Source organism: Xiphophorus maculatus, chromosome 20, assembly GCF_002775205.1.
Source record: "Xiphophorus maculatus strain JP 163 A chromosome 20, X_maculatus-5.0-male, whole genome shotgun sequence".
NCBI classification, from domain to species: Eukaryota; Metazoa; Chordata; class Actinopteri; order Cyprinodontiformes; family Poeciliidae; genus Xiphophorus; species Xiphophorus maculatus.
This window is the reverse complement of record NC_036462.1, coordinates 24,234,603-24,256,864: the sequence shown is the minus strand read 5'-3', so window position 1 is coordinate 24,256,864 and position 22,262 is coordinate 24,234,603. Positions and strand designations below refer to the sequence as shown.

The window sequence follows — 22,262 nt, the reverse complement described above, 5'->3', positions numbered from 1 at the left end:
GTCAAACCCATGATACCTGTTGTTGCTTTAATGTCTGCAATGTGAGCCGCAACATTAGTCACTCTGCAAAACGGTATCATAGACGGTTCTTTTATTGATATAACTAATCTGGGTTTCTCCAAATAAGCAAGAGGTGTGTTGTCATCCAATGATGCTTACTTTGAAAGACTAAAGTGGCTGCTGGAGTGCCCTGTCTCTGCCAAGTAACCTGCTGTGTGCAATGTATATGCACAATTGTTTGTATTAAGAATAGCTAAATAGAGAGCAGCTGAAACACTAGTTATTAAATTTCAGTATGTGAAAAGCAAAGCATTACATTTATGAAGCAAGAGACAAACATTCAGGCAAGTTTTGTTTGCACGCTACTAACTGGAACATCTTGAATTTCTAACGAGATAAATTATTAACAAACCAGATGACTAAATGTAGCTGGATCCATTTCAATGGCTGCCAGGTGATCATGCATGGTCATGCATGTATCGACCCAATGCAGGGTCTGACCTACATTGGGTCGACGATACTGACAGTATCCGGTTTACTGAAGCAACTTAGCCGGGTTATTAGCTTCAAGTAGCAAATATGTTACCTTATCTGGGCCTTCTTTCTACACTTAATTTTGGATACTGCACCAGATTTAAGCCAGATCTTGCACAGGCTGGCTCAGTTTGTAAGCGCCACACAGACTAAATACTTTATTTACTAATACAACATTTGCCAGGTACTGGTCCATAATTTACATTTCTCTTCAGGACATATTTAAAAGAAGTGCCACATGGTGAGGAGTTGGAATGATCGTTGCCTTGTAATTATATCAACTATAGTGAGAAAACACCAACTTGGAGCAAATGCAACTTCAGTGAGTTTACATTTGCTCCCCATAAACACACAAGGATTCTCTTGGGGGAATTCCCACATCCCAAGAACATGGCCGTTTGGGTTATGGACGTCTCTAAACTGTCTAAGAGTCTGCATGTATGGTTGTTTGCCTTGCATCTCTCTGTGTTGCCCTGGTGATTGACTGGTGACCCGTCCAGGGTGGATATAGCGCTCCCCCAAATTTCTTAAGGAAATTAACTACATTCTGGAGCAGCATGTGAAGGCTGTCCTGCAGAAGATCTGGTTGGGACAAAATGTAAACACATACAAAGCACTAACTGTATAAGCTTTAACCTGGTATCTCGTTGGGACTTGGCATTTCTTCTGGCAAAACTACAACTACAGGGAAGAACTTTTAGCTTGGAGCCCCGAAACTGACTGCATTAATGCCCTTTAGGCCATAGTTCCACATTATATTCGATAAACTAGCATCCTTTATGTACGTTCGCAATTGTTGCTCACTTATATAAATAAACTGTAATTGCCTACCTGTATCCCAATAGAAGACAGTTTACGCCTTGGTAGTGGGGCTACAAACGGCTCCTCTGCTGCTAAATTCCCTTTACTAGATCCTGATTTCAGGGATTCATTGTGGACTGCCGAGTCACTAGTCTCTGTGGAAGCATTGGCGGTGCTAGGGATGATTGGCTCCCTCGGCGTAGCAATGGGAATAGGGATGATGTGCGGAGGACGAGGAATACCACGGGCCAGGCTGTTGGCACGGGTGCTGTCAAGGCTGTCAGAGGAGTTGCTGTGAGCGTGGCTCGACTGGCTGTTGACCTCTGACCTCCTGTCCTGTTGGTCCAAGTAGTTGTCCTGCGCTGACTCAGTGCTGCTCTGCACTGTCACCGATATGTAGGGCTTTGAGGTTGTGCGTGGAGGCACTGGTGGAGGAGCGGCCTTCTTACAGCTTGTTATGCATGTGGAGACTGCAAACAAAAACAGCGGGATTAGGATAAAAAGATTAGCAAGGGTAAAGTTGTGAAGTAGCTACATCTAGGGCTTTTGGTCCCAAAACAAGAGTAGACACAGAACTACAAATAAGTAGTTTGTGCATAAAGAGCTTGACCCACTCTTTGATAATTAACGTCATAACAAAGTCCATTGTTTATTTTATGAAACTTTGAACATCAGAGGGGACAATCCAGAAGCTTAATGTTAGTCTGCAGTATCAATATAAGAGCCACTTTTTCAAATTAACAGATAAAAATGCCCAGTAACCAGAGTGGAGGTCTTCCATGTACTGTTATCAGCTGCTACAATGCTGCCTCTGTTCACAGTCAAACTGCTAATGGACACCAACCACATCCACCAGTACCACTCATTATCGTACCTTACCCATCAACAAAAAATAAGTAGTTGATAATGCAATTTTAAAAAAAAAATACATTGGTGGAAATATCTGTGTGCCTGAACATGTTAGAATTCATCTGAGCCATGGAGCACAGATTACACTGGGAATTATGAGGGATGTCACTGGTGCTTCAACCTTTTAGAGGAACATTGTAAACCCAAACCTGTTAACTACATATGAGCAAGTTACTGGAGTTCAGGTTGTGATGAGATGTTAGAGAAAGTTCTGACTGTATTAGAAAAATCATGGTCCTTTGTCATATGAAGCTATGTATTGACACTCAGCTGGCTGAAAGAAGGTTACTATATCTTAACCATGTTTTTAAAAAAAAGGGTTGATTGGAAGTACTTTCAATCACACACTATCTGTGTGTGAAATAGTGTGTGATTGTGGCTCGTCTGCTAAGCAGATAACTACAAAATGTATTAAGCTTCTAATTTTAGCTTTTATGTTTGTTTTAAGAGGAGAAAGGGCATAAAGGTCTAATATTCTGTGCAACAAACCTTTAAAAACTATAGCTAAATTTAGCGGGTGCTTATTCTATGATTATTTCCATAAGTCTTATGGTATAAGTAATATGGTATTCAATGTTACTTTTAACAGGAATTATTGTTATTTTTAGTCACACAACCGTGTAGTTATACATTAAAGTATATAAAAGAATATTAAAAAAACATAACCTTCGTTATTTTCTTTCTCTAAAGCACTGATTGCTTCTAACATGCTGTAATAAACGCTGCGATAAAAAATCTCAACATGTCAAAGATTATAAAAAAGCCTTGAAGTGAACATGTGAGCTCCACTGAAAGCACTTTGACAAGAGGGTGGCTGTTCAACATAATTCTTTGCTCAGCTTTATCTATCCAGAGTATGCAACTGTACTCATATGACCTCAAGCATGTCTGAAAGTTTTCAGTAACCGTGAAATAATATTTTGGAAAGATTTCTTTCTTCCCTCTCAGCATAACAGGCACTGACAGGCAAAAGTTCATAATAATATATTAAAATGAAATGCTTCTTTGTGTTGCGAGATTTCTCACTCGTGCTGTGTTGCGTTTCATCTTCACCCTTCCTCACTGAGATTTATTTCTCTGACAAAATTACTTCTCCAGCAAATGATCCTGATTTAGCTTGCATGTGGTTGGAGACAACAAAAACGGAAAAAAAGGCCCGGGAATCCAAAACAAAACATTTCCCACTGACACACCACTGCAGCATTTGTGAAACACATGTCAGAGCGTTGCATGATTTGCAAGTGCAAACACTAGGCAGTTTCCAGCATACTCTACGTCACATTCCAGCAAAGCAAAACCATTGACATCATTCCTCGACACCCGAGACGACACCCAAACCACACCCGAGTTGGCCCATCTCCAGACTGCAGGACTGTCTTCATTCCAAAACCCAAACGAATTGAAGACACTGAGCTGACAGGACAAACAGGGCTTTATGAAGATGCAGCACCATGCAACTGACTTTCCAAATGAAATTCTAGAGAATGTCTGGTTTTCTTTTTTTTTATGTCTAGGATGCAGTTCCAATTTTATTCTCTGAAATGTTCACAGATTTTTTTTATAGCAGTAATGTAAGAAAAAAAGGTGTGCACCCTTAGCCACAAATAAATTCTGTCCAGCAAATTCCTCTTTTTCAAATACCCACAATGCCATGGTCTTAAACAGATGACAAAACCCTCTTATTTCACTGAATTAAAAACAATTCTGCCAACAAGAATGGGCCTTCACAACTGTTCTTGCAAATATTAATCGCAGTTGTTACCATCCGGTGTGGTAAAACCAGATATTAAACTTTGGATCCAATTACATTTAGCACATTAATTAAAGATAAAAGCACAATTGTTTCTTCTTTAAAAACTGATAACTATTTGTACCATAGCAAAAAAAAAAAAGCAAGCCTACATTACTGACTGGTTTCCATGCCATGACTATCCATGTTTGTTGTAGGACACCTGCCCATCATATGTGAACAATATGGCAAACCTTGCAACTTACTGACATTGGAGATTTTATTGTAACTAGCACAAAGTCTGTGCCAAGGCACTGTCCTTTTTTATTTGTTTTGTCTCTGTGAGAAAAAGGCATACAGTCATTTCATTTAGCAAGACATTTTGTAGAGTGACAACTTCCAGCAGGTTTGCGCACACCACAAATGGATTAAAGCCACCATGAAATAACATTTCAATGATGTCCTCCTTTATCAACAGTCTACAGGAGGCAAATAAGTGGCAGAGGCTTGGTGCTCACCTGTTGTGCAAAGGAGATTCTCTGACTGACTATAATATAATATTTCAGTCTGCCTTTGCAACGAGTTTCTCCTTTACCACAGAAATAAGTCCTGAATTACCCCTGACATAAGCCCATTAAATTAAATATTAAATGGAGAAGCAAAGACTTATGTAAATAAATAGAATATTCAAAACAATATTCACTTACAACAATAATGGTCATTAAATATCAAAAGGCTAGAACAAGTAACACAAAGGTCTTGTGTCTAAGGTGCATTATGGGAAACATATTATAATTAACACGGCAATCTATGAGTTCCGATTTTTACAGTATTCCTGTAAGACATTTGATTATCCAAGCACTTAATTAGATTAAAAAAAACTTTTATGTATAGCTAAATAAAATGCTAATTTATAGATGTACTAAAACCATATTAAGTGCTCAATATCAAAGATGGTGCAAATGGAGGTGAACATAAAAATGTCAGCATTTTAATGATGACCACAACTAATATTGACCTTAGTTTGTTAAGAAATGCTCTTTGCAGTTGTTTGGTGCATTGCTCTTGTGAGCTTGATAGTGTGGCAATCCGTCTAACCAGAGACCAACAAGATCGACCACATTAGAGATCAGACCGGTTATACAGACGGTTCTAGTTTAACCACAGGCCCCCATTGTTCACGCAGAGTAACTACATGAAAGTGTCAAGAGTGTATTTAGGTTGCAGAGGAAGCAACCTAAATACACCTGATTCATGATAATTTTCTGCTAAACCCACTCAAAAAAAAAATGCAACCACAGCAGAATCACTCCTCAGACAAACAGTGTAAGTGGCATGTTGTTTCATCAGCCAGTTTCCTGTGATATATTTGCTTAGATTACAGATCCCGGCCTCTCTAGCACAGCTGTATAAGCATAAAGCTCATCTCTGCATGAGCATCAACTACAAGCAATAGTGCTCATGCCAGACCCAGTGTTTCTAAAGATTGACTTTCACTGAGATGAAGAACTATAAAATTGGACATTAAGCCAAGCGCTATGGAGCTTTAATTGGACATATCAATACAGAAGCTCAACAAAAAATAACTATGGTTTCTCATTAGAGGTGAATTTTAACAAGAAAAATAGCCACTTGCTTATGTGCCAAAATTGCCAGTGTGGGATCTAGAGTGGGCACTGAGAACTGCTGCTTTAGTGTCATTAGAATACACGTTCTGTTGTCCACTGTGATTGCTGGATCACAAACATTTTTTTTCCAGCCAGGAAAACAATTTGCTTCAAGATGTTCCAGAAGGTGAAAATGATTTAAAACAACTCCACTCTGTGAGCCACGAAAAACACCTTCTAATGCTGTTTCCATAGCTTTGTTGGAGTGTTACAGCCTACATGCTACTATGTTATACTGCTGCTATGTAACCAGCGTTGTCAATAATACTAGTTGACGTGACAAAACAATTACAACTTTACATATACCAACACATTCCTGAAAACCTTTCTCCATATTTCTGGGATGTAGAGGAGAGTCTAGCTACAATTTTGTGCTTGACAATGACCAGCCGATTTAAAACTAAAACCTTGGAACTTCTATCCAATCAGTGAATGCACCATACTTTAGCTCTAACAGGTTGAAATAACAATCTTCAATGTTGAAGTTGGCATAGAGAGAAAAAAGCTAGGTATTTTCAATCAGAAGAAGCTTCTAGAAAGGCAGTTGTATTATTAACAAAGGTCTTCAGGTCCCTAATTCAGGCTGTGTCCTTAGCTAAGTAGGCAGATAGGTGCTCTTTTCTGATTTTTATGAGCTTTCAACCTTGATTTTCAAATGCTGGTAGGTTTTTATAAAACTCAGCGATAAAAAGGGGTCTTGTTCTAAAGGGCGTGCAAACAAAGACTGCTATTAACCATGGAAACTATGGTATTACTGCTCATAACTAAAATTAGATGCTAAATATGACTGCATGGAGGTGATGGCACTGTTGCCTTGCAGCACGGGTTTGAATCCCAGTCAGATGTCTTTCTGCATGGAGTTTGCATGTTATCTCTATGCATGCCTGGGATCACTCCAGGTACTCCGGCTTCCTCCCGCAGTCTAAAAAAACATGACTGTTAGGTCAATTGGTCAATTCTGTACGGCCCCATAAACATAGAAGCCTAAATTACCTATTTAGACAGTTTATCAACAAACTGATAAATTGTCTCACCTGAAAAATTATTTCCATTAGTGATGCAACACACAAACCACAATGCGGGTCAAAAGTACGACAGGCTTGAAATAATGTCTTTGGAAATTTTCCAACCTAAAAAATATTTTTAAAAAAATAAATCAACTTTGATGTTGACATTAGATTCATAATGTCACTTAAGTAGCTCAGACAGACAGTGATGGGATGACTCAAAATATGCAGCAACCCTACCTTGCTGCGTGTCGGGTTGCTGCAAGCAGCCCTAAATATTTTTTATAATAAAATCCAACATTCAAGTTTCATTGCCGAATGGTTACTCGGGTCTAAATCAGAAAAAAATAATCTGTGACATTAAAGTTAGTGGCAACTGGCAACGAATGAAATTAGTAGAAAGTGCTAAAAACGTAGGACTAAATGAGCTACTTACCCTCCCCTATGATGGAGATAAACGTCGTGTGTAATTATTAAAACAGAAAAACACTAAAAAAGTAGCTGTTTGCAGCTCAGTCATTCATTTAGCTTGTCACTCCAGCTAAGCAGCCGCAAGGACAGATATTTGCTCTTGTTTGAGGAGTTTCTCCCAGCTCCACGGGAGGAGACTTTGTGCGGTGCTTTCAGGGACGCCTCTGACATTAGAACTTCACCTCGGCGGATTCTGAGAATTTGCCACACCGTAAAACTTTCTATTTATAATTTACCCAACCAAGCACTTATGTGAAGTTAGTTTCTGTTTTTCCTTTCCGAGTCATAATTCTGAATAATATTTTGTGAACAACTCACTCGAGACTCTAACTGCACCATTTGTAACTGGACTTGAATATGAGAATAAAGTCCAGCTGTATTGAAACAAATTCATTTTGAACAGAATTGGATTTTTATACTGCATATGAATGAGATCTGTATGTAAATGCCTTTAGATCTAAATTGTTGTAAGTCGATACAGTATTCTTGAACTGATTTGAATGTATTTAGTTTAAATTTATGAAATAACTTTAGCTACTTATTGTGTAAGGACATCATTTCCAATAACAACAATACCAACATGAAAACACAACCATGTTGTGTTTACGTTTGTTGCTAATTTCTTCTAATATTACTCTAAACCATTTGCTAAAGATTACTCAATAAAGATGCAACTCAACATATGTTAAAAGAACAGTTACAATAATCCTAAAAATAACTGGAGTGTGGTCTAATTACAGCAACAACAAAAATAACAAAACAACAAAAATAAATAAATAAACCAAAAACTCTTGACTAGGATGTCGTAAGCTATGCCACATCAAAACGGAACATTTCCACACGAAAAATTCCCATGAAGGCAGCATATGGCTTCCCTAGAAAATAACAGTAAAGAGCGCCACATGGTGGATGACTGGTGGTATGAAAACTTAAATCAATGCCAAACTACTGACAATTTAATTCAGTGATTCTTGAGAAGAGGGACAAAACAGGTCCTATGGATAAAGCACAAATTTGAATAAAATATACACAAAATATAATAAAAAAAAAAAAAATCTGACTAAACTAACCTGGGCCATGTGAGCACAACTATGAATGTTTTCCGGGTGTTTGCTGAATATTTTTTATTTTAAACATTGTAGTAGGTGGATGGTATCTTTAAATCCCTTTAAAATGTCCTGGAGCAGAACTCAATACATCATAATAGTTTAAAACAAATAAAGGAGTACTAAGGTAATATATTATGATAATTAAGTATAAGTATTCAAGTAAATAATTATAAAAGTATCAATAAATTTAATTAAAAATAATTTTTATATATTTTCCAACTCAATTGAAATTTGTCCCAAATTTTTGTCAACACCGTCAGATATAAAAAGAATGTAAAAAAATATCAGGCATTATTGGGGGGCATCTTCTGAGGACCCCATGACCTCTACCTTTTTCCTCCTTTGCTAAGAGGCCTAAGCAGCGCTAGTTAGCATATGTTATTCTTTAGTTTTTTCTTCTGTTTTATTCCTAAGTTCTTCGTCACAACCATGATGTGTCAACACCATAACTAACAATTAAAAATTTTTTGATAAAATTTTGTGAAATAAATGCTTAATTTTAGTATACTGTAATGATTGCATGGACCTGATGAGCTACAATATGGCCTCCTTCAGAATAGCACCATATAAATTGAGGTAGTTTGGCATTTTGTCAACTTCGTCAGTTTTTAACTGACTGTGTGACTCTTTCAGTGATAGTGTTGACAAATATAACTTAAATGTGCAGTTAATTCATTTTAATGTATTTTACGTAAATGGCTTTACTTCACATGTATCAAGTATTTCTTTTTACTCACTAGTTTGTCACCACCTCAAGTTCTGTCAGCTCCGTCATGCACTGTCAACTCCGTCAGATGGACTTTATGTTGCTTTTTGTTTTAAATAATATTTCTTTTCTTTCTTGAGAAGCATTTGTCTGTAAAACTGAGTAAAAATATCACTAATAGGGTTATTAAAAAATAATTTAATATTTATTTTTGCCAGATGGTGTTGACAAAGTTCTGGGTTAGGTTAATTAAAAATGTAATTTTCAAAAAAAGTTGCAACGGGGAGCCTGCACCTTGGCATCTTTAAATTTCCAAAACATTATTTGTCATTGGATTTAAACCCATTTTATCTCACTTCTCAAGAATCACTGAATGGACCTTACCAAGCTCCGCCCACAACCGACCCAAGTGACCGCAAGTCTCACAAACAAAGCCTGTGGCCCGTTGTTTTTATGTAAACATGACTCCATTAGTGCATCATTTCTACCGGATTTTCACAATATAAAAGCTACTAAATGGACAGAGGAACTAACAAGTTCAGGTCATCATCTGGGAGGAGGTTACTGGTTTCTCAGTCACAAGCTGGTTGCAAACCTGAGGCCAGCAGGTGTCAGTCAGTTATGGTAGATCTGAAATTTGGTTTGATGACGTCAATATGAGAAGCTACAGACTGATAGGAGGAACCAAAGAGCTCTGTAAAGGTAAAGGCAAATCTTCTGAAGCTGGGATATAATTAATTTAATTTCACATAATTACCGCGGTAGAAGCCATTTGTTTGTTAAAATTTTATGAAATATATTTGTTCTAATTGATGTTTGTTGTGAATGACGTAAACTCACAAACGAACGAGGTAATTAGTCCAACGTTTAGAAACTACAGCGGTGTAATGCGCCACAGCAAAGGTAAAATAACCTGAACAGGTGATCAACTCAAAACCACTCCTACCTTTTTACTCTCTCTCTCTCTGTGTAGTTTAAGCACACCTGTTACCGTGGCAACCGCCTGCGCCCCGCAAGGCGAGCAAAGATTACGTTAAAAACATAACATTCAGTCCGTTACGGTATCAAGTTTCCAGGCTTGATATTTATTTCTCGATTATTAATCAGCGCTTCCCTGAACACAGTGATGGTTGACTGACTAGCTGTACTTGGAGCTAACGTGGCTAACACGAGTAACAGTTTAGTCCAAAGCCTTTTCTGCTAAAATAAAATCTTTAGTGTATGTCAGATACAGACACATTGCATATTGATCTGGTTAGCTAACGTAAGACTGTGTAGCAGACAGGATTCAAGGTGTAGAAGTTGTATCAGTTCTGCCTTTATGCTGTACTTAGCTAACGGGAAGCGTCTGTTTGTGAGACGGCCACGCACGTGACCACGTAGAATGGGCATCAGCCAATGAAAAGCGGCCCTTGTGGTAAGGTCCATTATGTATCCAGGCAACAGTCTAGAGACAGGAAAAGCCGCTTTCAATAATATGTCATGTCTCATTCGTTATCATTCCGCCTCTGATATTTTAACATTAAAGTGAAAACGTATGTTCTTGATGCTTTACACTGCTGTCCAACAGTTGGGTATCACTTCCCAAACATTTTTTAAGCCAAGGCTTCTCAAACTGTGGTACATGTATCACTGGTGTTAAGTGGGTTGCCTTTAATTGCATTCTTTGTGTCAGCCATCAAAAAGGTAAATAAGCTTACCAACAAGCAAAAAGTTGAATTGTTCAAGCTCATCAATCTCGTGTCAATCAGGTGAAGTTAAGCTGTTTCAAGAGTTGTCACTATAAAGTGAAGCAGGTGCTGGTGACATTTCATTTATCTTTAAATTCAGAACATGAATCTGAGAATGATGACAAGTTATCAAGCAGGGAGTGTCTTAGCTTTTCAAACACTAAAAGAGCATCTTTACTAACATGTTCTGTATATGTGGAAGGTGAAATAATACAGAAACCATTAGAAATTGAAATAAACTCTTTATTACTGTAGCCATCGTTACCTTTTAAAACACTCAGCAGCCATAATGGGTTTTGATGTCATGGTTTCTGAGAAACCTGCGACTTCCCTGCTTGGAATTTCAATTTCAGGAGATTTTCTGCCTGTTTGTACAACTAGACATTTCTACAGACAAAACCTATTAGCATGATTTTTTGATTTCTGAAGGAAATCAAAGGCAGAATCACCAAACATCCTTCAACGAACTACAAAAGGTCCTGTTTTAAAATGTTTGACAGCACAACATGTATTTATGTATTCACTGAGATGAACAAACACTTTGAGAAAACGTTCAATTGAATTTTATTTCTTTTTTTATAATATAAAAATTCATGAGAGTTAAACTGATTGGATCTTTTCAGGGGAAGAGATTTTGAGTTGTTACCTGTGTGTGTGGGTAGGATGCGTGGTCTGTCTGTCCCGAAACGCTGAAGAAAAATTGCAAGTTGTTTCTCCTTTGGGGCTTTGTCCAAGCCAGTGGCTATCAGGTAAGAGGCAAACTGTTCTTTCCATGTCTTCCATTGTGTAGAAAGGTCGTCTAGTGTGGGCAAAAGAGGCTGCATTTAAGCTAAATATGCTACTTTGGGAAAAGCTGGATGATCAAAATCTTGCTAAGGACCAAGAATTAAAAGGATGCAAAGTGAAATACAAAGGACAGCAGGAACTTGGACCAAGTGATTGTTTATCACAGGAAAGGGGTGACAAAAAACAATGCAAGAAAAAAAGCTGGTATTTTAAAAGATTTGATGAGATCAAAACCTTGTTTTTCATTGTTTCGTAGTTGTTGTTTTTTTACAAAAGGACTTACCAGTGCTGGTGCTGTATGTGCGAACAGAGGAGTCAGTTGGAGGTGGAGAGCAGCCTGAGTCTATGGAAGCGGTGTCGTCGTCTTGGGAACAGCCAGCCTGGATAGCTCTCAGGTAGCTGTGGCTGCGGGATCGGAAGCATGTCGGCATGGGCATGTCCGGAGGCTCCGAGATGTCCTGAGAATGGATATCTCTGAAGGCGGACACTGAGCTTCTGTCTTCGTAATGATGACTTTTTTCCAGGTCTCGCAGCTGGACAAAGACATTACAAAGGCATGGGACTATTTAACCCCACAAATATGTTTTTTTCTGATTTTGTTTCCCATCAAGAAACTGTAGATGTGATTTTTTTTTTTTAAAAAATAACATTTTAAAGTAAAAGAAATGGCTGCCTACTTTTAGTCTGCAATGTGCAACAACTGTGGACTAGTCAGTATTTGACAGATATGGTTTGAAATTTCAGCAAGCCAGCTTTGCAGACGTCTCTTCACTGACATAAATGAGACAAAGTAATGGGCATTTTAATGACTCACTGACTGTAAACGGAAGAATATGTGGAGTAAATACGAGGGAGTCAGCACTAGAGAGATGAAAACGAAGCTGAAAATGTAGCGGTTATGCCCAGCTCTATCAATGTAAACCAGAAAAAGGTTTTCAGCAGTCATTTCTTTTATTATTGTTATGTAATCCTTGTTTAAAAAGAGTGAATGTTAGACAACCTGACAGGAAGAGCTTGCGTTTGGCCTGCTGCTGCTTACTAAATACGCTCTCTAAATACGATACATCTCTTCACAGGAGACTGCTCTAATACATGCGTCTTGTAAGAATTTGGAGGCAAAGATTCGGTCATTAGAAAAAGACTCCACGGCTGAACTTCATCTCAGTGACCTTCTCATTGGCAAACTAATGCCCCCTCTGTTAGTGGACAAATTAGACCTCTAACTATCGCCGTCACCTCATTTGTCTTTTGGGGTAATAACATTAATACAAGACAGCTGGAAATGTTCTCTGGAATCTCATTATATCAGTCATTATAATGGAAATAGTGAAAATGGAAATGAGAGTGCAGATCAAAGTAGAAACAGCACGGTTTAAGAATGACTAGTCATTCAAATGTTCACACGGAGTGGGGTTTTGTGCGATAGATAAACACAAACAACTGCATGATTATGAAGAGTAAAGATGTTTTCAAAATTTTTAAAAGAGTAGTATGCAATTGTATCAACCCCTTTTATTGTGACACCCCTACATAAAATCAGGTAAATAATTAGTAAACCGTATTCACCCGTGTGTTATTTAATTTTAGAGTACACACAGCTCTACTCTTAATGCCCCATTAAACAGACAAAAATGTTTATCTTTTTTTTACAATAAAATTGCACTGTTAGTATCCTTGTTTTTGTGAAAATACATAGCAGGTGGTGGCTGACAATTTACAGAAAACCTGATATAATTTATTTATTACAAGCCTCTCATGGAGAGCATGAAGACGATGGTAATGGAGCTGGACCCAAACATTTCAAAAAACACTTTGAGGTTTGTGGTTGTCTAGTATCAAAATGTGAAAATGTTAAATAACTATGAGTTATTTTGCCAGAGTGACACTGTGTATAAGAGACATGACATAATGAAGTAAAAAAAAAAAGAAGTTATTTTTGTAGCCCCAAGCAATTTCTTTCTTTTTTTTTTTCATGGTTTTTGTAAATAATAAAATAAGCAATCCTAACCTGTTCTATGCCACTACGTCTGCCCAAGGTGCTGCAGGCCTGGCTGAAGCTGTCTTCGTCCCACGGTGCCAAAGCTCCTGGTCCTCCAATAGAGTCCAGATTATCCAGGCTGCGATTATTTGAGAGTTCTCTGAGAGATGGAAGACAGCTGGAAAAAGAAGAGTGAAATCAGATTAAAAAAAACATAGAAGTGTTAGGAATCTGAATAAGAGGACGTAAAAGAGACGTGGACAAAAAGCTGATGTTTTCATATCATGACCTGAAAGGCAGCAGGGAAATATTAACTAAATGATTGATCACCAAACCAGGAATTGAAAAAGAGATAAAAAGCGGAGATATATTTTACTCAAGGCACTTCCTTCATTTCCTCCTTGATTTATGTGTTCTCACAAATCTTAAAATAGTCTCTATTCCAATTTCAATTGTCTTGAGTCACCCAGTACAGAATTTGAGCATGCAGTGCAGTCAGAGAAAGAATGCACACAATGCAGCAAGATGAAAGGAATCAAAAATGTTCAATAACGTCTCTAGACTTATTTTTGTCTAAATTGTGATAATGGAATAGCTGTGAAGCTTCATGGTACGACGCAAGAAGACAAACGATGCTTACTGCTTTATTTTAAAACACAAATGATGCTACTTTGAATCCAAAAGCAAATGGTAGCTGCAAGCTAACAATAAGCTAGCAGTTGTTTGATGCAGGAGATGACTTTTGCATTTGGAGTTTTAACTCTACAAGCTTTCCTGAGGGGGGCAGTGCAAAGTCACTGATCACAAATAATCAATCGCAAGTGTTTTGTACTGCAACCCTGAGGAAAAATTTACAGGCCTCCCACTGACCTGCTCCTTGACCTGCCCAGCTGGTGCAGAGAGGACACACTGTGGAGTGGAGACCACAGGGCATCCAGCTCCCCCTGCAACAATGTGAAATCCAAGGTTCTGCTGCTAGCACCAATCAGGTAGGTGCAGAACGAAAGAGAGCAGGATTGGATGATCAGAAATGGATTGTTGCATCAGGATCAGTCATTCAAGGGATGTATTTTATAAGTTTGTGATAGAGAGTGTTGTCTTTGTTGTTTTTGAAGAGCCAACACCTTAGTTTCTTCAAGTATTGCAGCTTAGGTTGTATGTTATGTAATATTTATGCATTTTTACACTTTTATGGCAGTAAATCTTAAAAACAAGTTACCTTTGGATGTTAAGAGAGTGCCATATATTTACTGCTTATTAATAAAATAATAGAACACTGAAAAAATGTTTACCAATTTTCAAAATTCACTGTATTGCCACAAGTATTTGCTCATATGGCTTGTGTGACATCACATTCTTAAATCACAAGGTTTAATCTTTAACAGCTTAATGTCTGGGAAGGATTTCCATCTGTGTTAATATTAATACAATAGGAATACAAATCCTCCAAAGGTGTACTGGGGAGGTCAGACATTGATGCTGGACAAGAAGGCCAACATCAATGGATGACATCAAAATATGCCAGCCCACACTGTTATACTTTGAATAAAATTTTACAGTGACATCCAATCATGGTACAACAGTGGTACAATCCTCTCCTGAAGTGTTCAAAACCCCAGAGAGCAGATTCCATGTCAATATGAATCATAGCTGGAGTCAAATTGAAAAGGTTGGTAAAAAACAAATTACCACAAAAAAACCCCAACAACCTTTAATTATGTACGTTAATCCCCCACAGTACAATGACTGTATATCCATATTGGTTTTAATTTAACCAGTTTCCAGTTTTATAGTATAGTAGCACCCCTCTCCCCCACACTTTACTATATGTTTTCAGTAAAAGGTGTATGATTGTCAAAAGAGTGGGGGAGACAAATGCTCAATGTTTCTCTTGCATATGACAGAAGCAGCTCCAGGCCCTCTTTTCAGCAAGGCACTGTTCAGAAACAAACACCTGTAACAAGTCACAGTCGTGTGTGTATGTCTGTCAATAAGACAATCAGCCCACCACAGGTTAGCAGTCAACAAAGATAACCAAGCTGAAAAGAATTTTTCAACAAGACTTTAAAAGAAGAAATACCAGTTTCAAAATTTAAAGTGCTAATACACTTGTAGTTTCTCATTGTTGTGGCATGTATCTTAGCATCAAAATCAATTAGTTCATGTTTTATGGATCTTCAGCCTAATTGATGTTCTAAAAGTACATTATGTAAAGAACACTACTTTTGTTCTTAATCAAAATAAAACTGATATATATATATACATATATTACAATTACTGTTATATTATCTTGCATGGTTACTTTTAAATAAATAACACGTCTTTCCATTATTTCTGCAGAATTTTAAAAGCCAATTATTGTAAATGAGAAAATCATAAAGTAGAACTCAACCTTCCATAAATTTCCCATATTTGTTCAAGCTGAGAACAAATAAGGTGAACTCCAAGTCAAATAGAATGATGTGGCTGATTGACTACTATATGATAATTGTAAGGCTGGTGGTTTGTGTAGTATATGAATAAGCAGAGTTGTGGTGCTAACTAGCATGTGAACAGGAGGCTAACTAAGCATTTCATGTGCAAGTAATCTCTTTTTGGACTTTGTGTGCACGTATCCAAGACCAGGTAGGACATAAAGATTTTCTTTCTGTGTAAGTGAAAACTGGCTGGAATATTTATTTTACTTTTGATTCCTGAGAGGCTTGCCACTCAATTTTTAAAGCAGTGCACTTTAAGGACTCCCTCTGTGTGTTTTGTTTTTTTTTTTGAGAGAGAGAGAGAGAGAGAGAGAAAATACTTTCCCTGTGCTGTCGGGTCTAAACAGTCAATCATAAAATTTTAATTTAAGAAACTCTAAATAAAAGATACAACCTAGGCCAGAATAAACAAAATGATTTGCTTGTTTCATGCTATCTGATAATTGACAATGTGTTTGTTTTCTTACTTGCGTGGGGGTAGCTGGTCACTTAGCGACTGCTGGGTGGCCCTGAGGTAGCTCTGACGGCGAGCAGCACTTTTGGGCGAGGGTTTAGGGCTTCCCTCGGAGTCGTCACTGTCTTCCATGTCTCCCATAGCCTTTACATAGCTACCGCTGCGCATCCGTCGACATGGAATCTCATTGAAACCTGGACTGCGACCTAATGAGCTGCTCCAATCCCCCTACAGGGATCATTAAAGGGGATAAAACAAGTCCCGAGTTAGCTTTTAGATAACATAGTTATGTTATTCTTCTGGTCTTCTGATGGTAGAAGATTTACATGTTCTGTCTCATTTTTTGAGACATTTTCAAAATTTTTTTGACAACAATCGTGGTGTATTTTTATGGGATTTTTTGTGATAGAACAATGTTAGGTAATGCATAATTGTGCAGGGATATGGAAGAAATACAGAGTAATTCCTTAAAAAAATCAAGGAGAAATGTATGAGAGGTATGGACCATTCAGTATCCCTTAGTCTGAGGATGTATATTTAAAGACGTTCTGTTGGAAAGTGAACTTCTGCCTTATTTTGTCTGTTGACAAATACTTTGACTTGGATTGTGGATCTCTGCAGTTCCTACCAACTTGCTGTAAACCTCTTTGGCTGCAGATCAGTGATCATTAGTCTATCACATAAAATCCCAATAAAACACATGGAAATTTGTGGTTTAAATGCCACAAAATGTGAAAAAAAGTCAAGTTTAAATATCTTTATGTGAAATTGCATACTCACCCTGCGTCCAACCTGCAGATAGTTACACGTTAATTCCTGTTGGCAGGACTTGGACTTGAGCATTGACCTGTCCAGAGTAGTAGAGCCCTTCTGGAGTACCTGTCTTGGTTGACCCATGGTCAATGTGGACCAAGACCCTCCTTTCACATACTCTGTATCATTCATCAGCATGCCTACTGGTCCACTTATTCCACCACCACCTCCTATATCCCCTGGACCAGGAAGTGCTGGATACTTCATGTCATTGCTGCTTTTAGAGGAACTGATTGTGTTGTAGCCACTGTGGATGTATTTACTCTGACCACTATGGCTTTCATGGCCACTCGGACGCCCCAGGGTCATCATGGTCATAGTATTATGGTAGCTGCTCAAATCACTACTGTCCAAATCATCTGAGCTCCAGTAACCTGACATGTTGGATCTTGGCCGTCTCTTAGCAGTTGCCTCGGACTTTGTAATACGATCCTTACTTTTGGATCTGCGAGTATGCTTCCCTCCGTCCTCGGTGCCAGAAGAAGTGCCTCCACCACTGCCAGTAGATCTTCCGTTCACATTTCCCTTCATGTTGTGGCTCTCCAGTGACTGGGACTTTGCAAACAGTTTCTGCACCGAGTGTAGCATGTAACGAATGCGGCCAGGACTGTCTGTCCGCTGCTTGGCAGCAACAGCAGCGGATGTTCGATGAAACTGCAAAGTGCTGAATCCGTCACGACCTCCTGGTAGCTGCTTCTCAAAATCCAACAGACTAGGCGGAGTTTGATTCTTAGTCATATGGTGTGATATTGTTGCAGAGCCACTTGTAATCATAGGTGTTCTTCCACTCAACCCTGACATGGCCATACCTGATGCCATGCCCATCGACAGAGATGTCCCCATGGTGCCCGTGCCTATCCCTCCAATACTGTCCCCAGGAGGAGAAAAATCGGACTGGTCATAGGAGTTGTAGTGAATACTGGGAAAAGTGCTGCTATTGGAAAGCTGATTGTTGAGGGGCAGCATGCAGTCTGCTGGAAGGGAGCCTGGATTGGCGGAAGGATAAAGGTGGGGATCCATGGTGCCATAGTGGTCCATTGTGGGGCTGAGCAGATAAGGGCTGCGTGGCAATGTGCTGGTCTTCTGATGGTAGAGTGCCTCTGGATGATTAAGAGAGGGATCACAAGAATCAGACAGATGTCTGTTACGGTTGGTCCCCAACCCCTTCATGATGGCAAGGAGGCTCCGACCCTCTAGAAGACCCCCAAGCCAAGTGAGGAGAAGAGATGTTCAAGGTGATTCCTACAACAGACAAACAAGGAAGAAGAGTCGGTTACACATGCACAAAAACATCACCATACATGCACGTAAGATCACACACACACACAACCTTGTCTACTTACCACCTAAACCAGACTATGCAACACAAACACAGGCAAATGAACAAGTTTTTACATCCTCCCACAGCAAACCCTTGCACTAATATGCTGTAAATATGTGAAAAAAACATGTGGAACAAGGACAGGCTGTAACCAATGGGTCACTGAATATATTACTGCTAAGAGAACAATTGCTGACAGACACTCCTCCGTATTTATGCAGACCGTAGCAGCAGCCAGAGAACAAATGCCTTCTTTTCTCAAGCTAATCACATTCAGAAATACAAGAAATATGAGTGGAACGCTTATTGTTTCACAATACTTCCATTCCTTCAAACATGTTATATGACAACAGTGCAGCTATGTGGGCTCAAATATCACACAAACATAAAAGCAGATATTAAATTATTTGATAACTTAAAATTATTCCTACTCAGTTTGTGCGGCGTATGTTTTCCCTGTCATTTTGTTTTCTCTACATATCTAGGCATCCCTGGCATAGTGACCAATCTCCTGTCATATCTTTGCATAGTGAGCCAAGGATGATGAGCAGACCGAATGGTGAAACCAGCAAAGAGGATTTGACCAGTGGGTGGCAGATAGCAGGCACTGGCAGGTAAATCTCCCATACTTCCTGGTCAAGCTGTGCCAGAGTCCTGCCTGGTGTGGCAGCAAGGACAGGACTTCCTGTCATGCACCATGACACATGGTGGTCAAAGGTTATCATTTTAAAGCAGAGGGTATTTGATCAACTCTATAAGCAATTAACAATATGCAATGAATAGTGAGAAATGTAATCACTTTTCAATAGTGTCTAGTAAAACTGATATTTTAAAATCAACAATCTGGATTTTGAATATATATGTGTCTTGTGTATTTGTGAAAATACACAAGACAGACCATTTTCAATGCAACTTTGACACTGAAATTATTAATCCATGTATCCATAAGTATATATGCAAATAAATTATTGTACTTTGTAAGACAAACAAGTTCAGTGTAAATCCAAATCGGTCCAGTTTGTTTCCCAGTATAATACAAAAGTACAGTCATATGTAGATCTGATTATATACGGTCTCATTCAGTCTTATTTATGTTTAAAATACCTAATGTTATCCAGACAAACATGTTTTATTTATGAGAGATTCTGATAAGCTACAAAAGAAAAGGTTACTGTTTTTGGGAGAATGGACTTCATCAGGGAAGTGTGAGCCAAAAACCATCACTGCGAAGCATTTAGCTGTATGTTGTGACAGCTAAATGCTGTCACAACATACAGGAGACTTTTACTACAAACTCACAGCTTAAACTCACCACTATTTAAATTTTTTTTTTCTTTTTAGAAAATCCTTTACATTTTTTTAAAGAAAAGCTGAAAGTTAATACTTAATAGTTAATAGACAACACAAATTCTCATTTATCTTATTGATCACTTGTGTAGCAAACTTATTTAAATCTATTGATTTCAATCTTGTTTTAGTCAATGCAAACTATATCTTAGTGTGACTGAATTTTCTATAAATGTTTTCTGAAAGCACCAAATGGTCTGTAATTCAAACTGGAATTTTAGCTGTTATTATGTTCTTAATTGAAATCACTTTTAAAGCTTTGTGAGACTGATGCACTACTTAGGTTTTGTATTGCATGTGCAGTCAGTGGAGAGTTGTACCTCTATGTATCGAGTTTGTTGCTGAAAATAGGAGACATGGAATACATACTGTACTTTGTTGGTGACTGCACAGCACCATATCCCAACCCAGATTCTCAGATTATTTTCAGTATTTTGATTGGTTGGAGGGAAGCAGAAGGAGCGAAACAAAAACAAATACAGGACATTTAAAATTACACTTACATTTTAGGTGCCTATCGTTCAGAGAAACTAATAAAACATTTTGTGAATCGCCAGGCATTTCAAAAAAAGTACACTCAGCCATCTTTTACACCCTTCTTCCAAGTGTAAGTAGTGTGTTTGCAGGAATAAAATCTCCTCATGAAATTCAGTCTTTCATGTCTCCATTATTAGCATGCCTCAGGCACAGACTCATTTAGCGTCACTCATGGCAGCCTTTCTGAATGCCCTCTCTGCTGATAGGGTCAAATCCTCTAAATCCTTTTACACAACATTAACTAACTGCCTCACATCCCATCATGACATGCTACTCAGCTAAGCTTGGCATGGCCTCCTCAATGTGTCAACAACCCCGACTTTAAATGACAGTGATAGCTTTGGTGAGGGGAGGCTCGTCAAACTAGAGGAGCTGACTGCCACTTGGAAGATGTTTTTATCTTTCTATCTTTTCGTGTTAGTGGTAGATTACATTCGAAAATAGAGAGAACAGGGTGACATAGTTGTGTAAAGGTACTGAGAGATCATTTTAACAGCATTCAATATTAAATACAAGTTATTGTGCATTTCCTAAATATTCTCTATGTGTTAACTCAAACACCAGCATTGTAGGAAGGAAATTTTAGAGCCAATTAGGTGGGAGTGCCAATTTAAAGGTTCTTAGAGTTACATTAATTGGATTTTCTCAAGCACCAGACCGTGGTCCTAAATCCACTCACTTTTCTATATCAAACACAACCAGGGGGAAAAAAACTGGGAGTATATCTTCAATTAAGTAAGAGCGATAATACTAGTGTTTTCTGAAAGGACCAGTAGAAGATACAGAGAGATTAACCAAAGCAATTAAGCAAAAACAAGAAAAAAACAAAACACACACTTAACTTGCAGTCTTTAATACAGTTTGTGATTTATCTCCGCTATGCATTCTGATAACATCTTAATCAGGGCAGCTCATATAGTGTCAAGCTTATACAGTGCTTAACAAAAATATTCAATATCACATCACAACCACAAACGTCTTTGTATTTTACTGTAACTGATAAGAGCAACACGAAGCAGCTTAGACTTGTAGGGTGGAAGTGAAATGATAAATTAGTTTCATTTGTCTTCACAAATGAAACTAAAATGTCTAACTTGCTTTTACATTCAGCCCCCTCTACTGATATGTCAAAGATAAATCCAGTGCAATCCATCATGCAAAAACAGAAAGAATAGGGCACAATAAAAGTAATAAAAACTTACTAAGCTCCAGCTGTCCACCTAAAGTGGCAGACACTGTTCCTCATGGACCGGACTAGAAAACATCTGATGTAAAAGGAAAACTAACATAACTAACCCTGAACCTACAACCCCTATTATGAAACATGTTGGAGGCAGTAGCTGTTCACAGAAACTCCCTGTCTAATCAGACTGGACCTAGTTAGTGCAAAAAACAAACATACAAACAAAAGCACAGGAAAAGACAGCTAATCAGTTTGTCATGTTTTCTTATGTTTTACAGCCTTTCAATAAAAATAAGGGAGGAAGGTTCCTTCACTCAAACCAGGGAAATTCAAAATGCCAGGAAATAGAACTATTTCCTATTTCCAGGATATATATAAGCTGTATGCACACATCGCCCATACGATATTTCACAAATAAAACAATGTCAAAACTTTGAAATAAATCTCTTTGAGTTTGTTATATCACGCTTTGTGAAGCATTTGGTGATTATATCTCCTTACCTTGTGCACTGAGGAGCAGCCACCTGCTCCTCAGTGAGAAAAGGAGATGTTGGCATGAAGTCAGATTCATGCCCTTACAGTACCTCAATCTCTGTCAGAGATGCAAGAAGTTCTCACAAGTAACCAGAAGAGGGCGACACACTCTAGACAAGCTAAACTGTCCTTTTACTCAAATTTTTTTTATTTATTTCTGGCAATTAAC

At 38.2% G+C, this 22,262-nt stretch overlaps 1 protein-coding gene across 8 annotated transcripts in view; it reads right to left on the bottom strand.

Annotated features, from left to right (window-relative positions):
* LOC102225261 (disks large-associated protein 4-like) overlaps positions 1-22,262 on the bottom strand; it is a 116,920-nt gene that overhangs the window by 10,870 nt on the left and 83,788 nt on the right. For 3 of the 8 annotated variants that reach the window (XM_023324941.1, XM_023324937.1, XM_014468385.2), the window contains exons 4-10: positions 17,139-18,413; positions 16,372-16,586; positions 14,298-14,399; positions 13,458-13,605; positions 11,733-11,982; positions 11,310-11,462; positions 1,366-1,805 (exon numbers count right to left, since the gene is read on the bottom strand). In XM_023324941.1, the coding sequence (XP_023180709.1) occupies positions 1,366-1,805; positions 11,310-11,462; positions 11,733-11,982; positions 13,458-13,605; positions 14,298-14,399; positions 16,372-16,586; positions 17,139-18,341 (2,511 nt within the window). In that variant the 5' untranslated portion in view covers positions 18,342-18,413. Of the gene's footprint in view, positions 1-1,365; positions 1,806-11,309; positions 11,463-11,732; positions 11,983-13,457; positions 13,606-14,297; positions 14,400-16,371; positions 16,587-17,138; positions 18,414-18,514; positions 18,584-22,262 lie in introns of those variants that run through there. The other 5 variants (XM_023324943.1, XM_023324940.1, XM_023324938.1 and 2 more) reach the window with 4 other exon arrangements.